Source organism: Chrysochloris asiatica, unplaced genomic scaffold, assembly GCF_000296735.1.
Source record: "Chrysochloris asiatica unplaced genomic scaffold, ChrAsi1.0 scaffold00047, whole genome shotgun sequence".
NCBI lineage: Eukaryota > Metazoa > Chordata > Mammalia > Afrosoricida > Chrysochloridae > Chrysochloris > Chrysochloris asiatica.
Genome location: NW_006408565.1, coordinates 12,618,486 through 12,624,663, shown reverse-complemented (window position 1 = coordinate 12,624,663; position 6,178 = coordinate 12,618,486). Strand labels below are relative to the sequence as shown.

The 6,178-nt window shown below is 45.9% G+C and overlaps 1 protein-coding gene across 1 annotated transcript in view; it reads right to left on the bottom strand.

Moving 5' to 3' along the window:
• Positions 1–5,056, bottom strand: part of SYF2 (SYF2 pre-mRNA-splicing factor) — a 22,936-nt gene extending 17,880 nt beyond the window's left edge. The window contains exons 1-3 of the mRNA XM_006862395.1: positions 5,030–5,056; positions 4,751–4,861; positions 927–1,052 (exon numbers count right to left, since the gene is read on the bottom strand). Of these exons, the coding sequence (XP_006862457.1) occupies positions 927–1,052; positions 4,751–4,861; positions 5,030–5,056 (264 nt within the window). The remainder of the gene's footprint in view (positions 1–926; positions 1,053–4,750; positions 4,862–5,029) is intronic.
• Positions 5,057–6,178: the final 1,122 nt, after the last annotated feature.

Genomic DNA, 6,178 nt, shown 5'->3' with positions numbered 1-6,178 from the left:
AAATACTTTTAACTGATGGTATATGGAGGGGATTATAATCAATGTAATGAAACAAGTTATATGAATTGTTGAATGTGAAACTGATGATGTGCCCTGTAATTTACTCAATCCACAATAAAAACTTTAAATTAAAAAAAAAAGAAATACTTTAAAAATAACGATTCATAGTCAAAGGAAATTAGGCATCTGTTATGGTGGCTAAAGGAGTTCTGGTAGTGTAGTGCTTACGAATTGGGCTGCGAACCGCAAAGTCAGCAGTTCAAAACTACCAGCCGCTCCACGGGAGAAAAATGAGGCTTTCTGCTCCCGTAAAGATTTACAGCCTTTTAAACCCTGTACAGGGTCGCTATGGGTCGGAACCGACTCAACAGCACTTAACAACAACAGTGGTGGATAAGGGGAGAAAGACGAGACTTTCTGCTCCTGTAAAGACTGGCTGTTGCTGTTAAGTGCCACCGAGTTGGTTCCAAATCACAATGACCCCATATAGAGTTTCCAAGGAGCAGCTGGTGGGTTTAAACTGTCAACCCTGTGGCTTGTAATCCAGTACTGATCCTACAGTGCCACACCAGAAGTCCTGTAAACATCTGCAACCTCAGAAACCCTATGCAGGTTCACTGTGAGTTAGAAGCGACTTGACAGCACACATCAGCAATGGTAGATAAAAAGTGAACACATCAATTCAAAAGAAAATACATCGGGCGTCAGACCCAGCTCTAAATGTTTTACATGCATTAACTCATTTAACTCATCAAAGGAGAAAACAGAGTAAGTAACAAAGAATAAGTTAGTTGCCCTGAGTATTATAATTAGTGAAGAATAGAGCCAGGATTTGAAAGCTAGCATCAGGCCCCTGAACCAGTGTCCTCACGTCATGTTATTCAGTCTCAATCCAATACACTGAAGACAGGAGGATAGGTCCTAACCTTTTTCTTTTCTTCTTCCTGTAACTCCCATTCCAAACGGGCTTTCTTGGCTTCCCAATTCGCAGGTAACTTAAGCCTTTTATCTTCTTCCACGACTTCCTGGTGATTTAATTTGCGAGCTTCATTCTAAAACCATAACATAAATACTCTTGTCAGTTGAAACAAGAAAATATATCCAGAAGATAGTGCCTTCTTTGAGCAAGGTCAGGTAAGATACTGAAACAAGGGAATTCCGTATTATCCTAAAGTAAGAGAAAGGCAACAATATAAGCAACAATATAATTAGATTTGTATTTGTATACAGTCAAAAAACAAATGTGTTGGGCTCTATTGAATAATGGTTTATTATCCAGAGGCCAGTATTTAGTTGTTACGTTCTTTTGAGCAGCTTCCTTAGAGGTGAATTGGTTCTTCAGTAGAGTTGGATGGCATTAAATACAAAAGGGGCTTCAAAAAGTTCATTGAGCAGAGTCAGTGACACATCCACAGAGGACTAGAGAGGAGACCAAAGCAACCAACGGATAAGGAGAGGGCGGACAGACGCAGGAACACCCACACCTGCAGATGATACCCACTTGCCATGGCTCCAAGGAGGGGACGAACAGAGCTCAACCCGAAGAAGAAAGAAGAGGAAAAAAGTGTCATCTGATACAATTTGATAAACTGGACATCCACCTATAAATGCAGCTGTCCAAAAGAGGAAATAAATCCCTCCTCCAAGAATTATTCCCACCCCCTCCACACAAAGAGTAGATAGGGATGGGCATCTTGAACATTGACCAACCAAAATGGGAGAAGGGATACAAAGGCAAGAAGTGACTGGCTTACAAGCTTTCAAGAGGGAACCTAGATCCACAGGGTGGGGAGGATGGTAGGGTGTCCAGTGAGTAGTATCCGATGTGTCTAGGAAGGGCAGATGAAAAGAAATGCAGATGGGTCCCTTGGGAAACAAGGGTGAATAATTGTTACCAGTACTGATTGTGAGGACTGGAAATGTAAAGGTGGACATTTTATAGCAAGGAGGGGAGTGATTAACCTTTCAGTCTAGGAGCGGAGGTCCCTGGGACCATCAATGGAGAAGAGCAGAGAGCGGGACCCTACCCAGAGGAGCAGTGAGGCCTGAGACTGAGACAGAGAAGATGACGTAAAGAGAGAGGATGAATTGAAGAGATAGAGTGGCTGGGGACTTGTGATCCAGAGAGGGAGAGGGGCTGTGTGCTGAGGACCGTGAGGGGAGGGTGGGCAGGATTGCAGGGTGTACCCTTTGGTTGGGTAATGATGCATGGATGGGATGGTAACTATGGCAATGAGATGATGTATGATGGAAGGAATGTAAAACTAATGTTCCCCCATGTAGACTATCACACAATACACAATAAAACATCAAAAAAAAAAGTTCACTGAGAAACGGAATTCAAAGACAATGGAATTTTTCCCTGAGCTTTTGAAGGCCCCTCATAATGTTAATTCACACGATGGAAAACATAGTGTACCTTTTAATCCTGATTAATTCAAGGCAAAAAGCCCAAATTGGGCCTAGAGGGTGTAGCAACTATCTTAATTAATGTCACTAACTCAGCTGAAGTCACCCTTCCTTGTTTAATATTTTAACTTCAGGAAAATTTAACTTAGATATTTTTTTTACATCACTATCAATGAAGAGCTTCCATTTAACATACGAATCAACAGCCTATTTTAAAATAAATGTACATAAAGAGAATGAGTAAGTTGCCTTAAGGTAAACTTAAGTTAGCTATTTTTTAGGACACAGACTGGCAGCAGAGTTGGGGCAGGAAGCTATGTCTTCTAATTTCCAGTCACATGTTCTTCACACAGTCCCTCCAACTGCATATTTAAATGTGCTCATCTGCCTTTTGCTAGACAAAGAGAGAAAAAAGAGAGATTCTTCTCAACTGCCATCCCTTCTATGGTGTGCCGGTGGCACATATCAGCATTAAACTACCAGGTTGGTTGTTCCTACCTCCCAGCCACTCCACAGGACGATGAGGCTTTCTGCTCCATCAGGAACCCTGTACAGGGTCGCTCTGAGTCAGAACCAACTAGATAGCACCTAACAACAACAACCATCCCCCTTCTATACTGTGACTCAGTCTAACAACGTCAGGTCCATTGCACATGGTGGGGGAAGGCAGGCAGCTCGGTAAGAGGGATTTGGATTTGTGTCAGTGGATTTGGAGGAAGGGTCAACAAAGTTTGGGCTTGCTCTGGTTTGGGTGCTGTCAGAAAGGAAGGACAATTCTCTCACAGGTACCAAGGAGGTGGGACTTATAACTATAATTTCATACTAACAGTCACTCTTCTGAGAAGAGGGGATAGAAGGTTACTTCTGTGGTTTGAACAGTGTTCTTGTCTTTGTCTCCCTCCATAGTCACAGGGCTACGTTGAAGTTTTGTGAAACCAAGGTTTAACAGATAACCACATCAGCTCCAAGATGACGACAAGCAGGGGTTGCCTGGATCTCCACTGCACTCAGCTGTCTGAACTCCCATCCCTAATGAGGACTCTTTGCACTTGCTCCCTGCTTGGATTGCCCTTCCCCCAATGCCTTTACTTGCCTGATAATACCCTACTTTCAAACAGCAATTTAGGTGTCATTTCTTCTGTGGGTAATTCCCTGGAGTCCCCTCCTCACTCCCCAGACTGCATGAATTCCTCCTCTTCTGCACTACTAGGGCACGTTGTTCCTTCCTCTACCTGGCATTTAACACCGCTTCTGGTTACAAAGCTGCATCTTCTACTCAAACAAGAGCCCTTGGCTGGATAGACACTGAAGGAACCCTGAGACAATGGCCTTGGTCGCCCTTCAGGTCTGGAACTGAACTCACTCCCATGGCTCAATTTTCAGCCAAGCAGCAGACAAGTATATAGTGGGAACCACAAGGATCTCTGGTAGCATAGTGGTTATATGTTGGGCTGCTAACCTCAAGGTCAGCAGTTCAAAACTACCAGCTGTTCCGTGAGAGAAAGATGAGGTTTTCTACTCCCATAAAGATTCAAAGCCTTGGAACCCCTACACAGGGTAGACATGATTTGGAACCCATTCCATGGCACATCACAACCAACCACAACACTAGTGTGATATTATTGTTGTTGTTAAGTGCCGTCAAGTCGATTCCCACCCGTAGCAACCCTGTATAAAGTTCCCAAGAAGCAGCTGGTGAGCTTGAACCACTGACGTTGCAGTTCAAACGACTTTGCAGTCTGACACATTAGCCTACAGGGCCACACCAGGACTCCAATATACACATAACAAAATGGTCAACGTTCTAAATCAAAAGAGCAGCATTTCCCCAAGTCAAAATTCAGGAGGATTAGGAAATATGTAGGAATGAAAACGTAGAAAAACGGAGAAAGTGGGATAGATGCTGTTTGTTACGTTGAGATGAAACAAGTGTAGGATTTACTGAATGTAAAACTGATGATTTGCTCTGTAAACAGTCATTCAATTCACAATAAAAGTTAAAATACACACACAGATTCCCCACGAATCATCTGGTTCCCCATGAATCGGCTAAGCCATGTTGTTTCTAGCAGGTTAGGCTCAGGTGTCTTCCCGCTAGTCTAGTGCTACTTACCCGCACCGTAACATGAAGGGCATGTAAGAATCACAGAGCAGATAGGCTGTTAGTAACGGAGAGTCAAGAATCTAACCGATAAATTAACTCAGACGGGGGCAGGAGGCGAGGAAAAGCCAGTTCTACGGGTTTGTAGTAAGGAGCGCTGCTGAGTTCGCAAATGAGTTCCTCCCCAAATGCGCACGGGCCTGGCCGGATGACAGGTGTGCGCTGCTCCGGGACACTCACCCGCTTCAGGTGCAGCTCCCGGAATTTGCGCAGTCTCTGTTCGCGCTTCTGGGCGGCCAGCTCCTCGGTAGACGTAAGGGGCTGCTCCTCCTCCGCGCGGCCCACAGGTACCTGCGGCGAGAAGGGCAGCGTCAGGCGGGGCCACGTCAGCTAATGCCGGTTCGGCCCAGGCCGATTCCGACAAGCCGCGACCGGGTCCCCCGCCCAAAACCCCTTGCCCCTGCCTCTCGCTACATTCCTTCCCCACCAAAAACCCTGCGTAGGGCGGGTGATACCCACCGACTCAGCAGCAACCGCCGCCGCCATCACAACCTCTCCCCTCGTACTTCCGCAAAAACAAAGAGCATTTCCGTCGGCCTTTCGACCGCCCAAATAGACATATTAATGAGCTACTTTAAGCCCCGCCCCTCCTTGACCTCAAAAATTTACAACCAATCACTACTCCTTTTTAATGGTGATCTGGTTTTGATTGGGCTGGGCCTAGCGCAGCCGCAGAAAGCCGCAAGGCAGAGCAGGGCAGGGAGGGGCGAGGCTCCAAGGTGCTGGAAAGGACTAGGAGGATCGCAGGTAGGTAGTAAAAAGCCCAAAGGAGCCCTGGTAGAAAGTAACCGAATTTACGTGATGCTCTCCTTAAGCCGAAAGTGCTTTCCATTCGCATTTAGCTTCAATGTTACCTCCTCTAGAGACAGGTGTTCTGTGACAACCAAGTCTCACGTGGGTATGTAGTACTGTCATGTGGCACCATATTCTTTTCTATAATGCAATGTACTTTTGTCTGGTTATTCATTTTCTGTTCCCCCAGCAACACTGTAAGTGGCAGAAAAACAGGGCCCTCTCTATCTTGTTACTTCCTTCCAGCAGGAAAACAGTACCCGATTTATTAGGCACTGTTTAGGCTGCTAACCAAAATCTGGGGTTTCAAACTCATCAACGGCTCTGCCATAAGGAAAGATGAGGGTTTATGCTCCCACAGAGATTTGCAGCCTCGGATACACTCTACAGGGTCCTTATGAGTCACAACCGACTCCGTGGCATGACCAACAAGAAGCTGAGAGCCACCCTGGCTTAAAGAGAGTCAATCCCAAATGCAGAGGGGGACCTCACTACCCTCAAAAACTGGGCGCAAAGCATGCCCTTTGGACCCAAGCTCCCTGTGCTGCGAACCTTTTAGACCCGGAAGCAGAGAAACCTTTAACACACGAGATTGCACCAAACAGCAAGAAGTGGAGGCAAGCACAGCAAAATCCAGCAGCAGAGAAAGGGCAGCAGCAGAACCAGGAGACAGGCATGTGATGGTGCACTCAGGACCACAGAAGTGAAAGAGCTGAGGACCTTCAGGTTTATCCATGCACTCATCAGCATCAGCTTTATAACACTTGCCAGAGCAGGACAGATGATTGAGTGGAGCAGAGAACCGAGGGCTGAGAG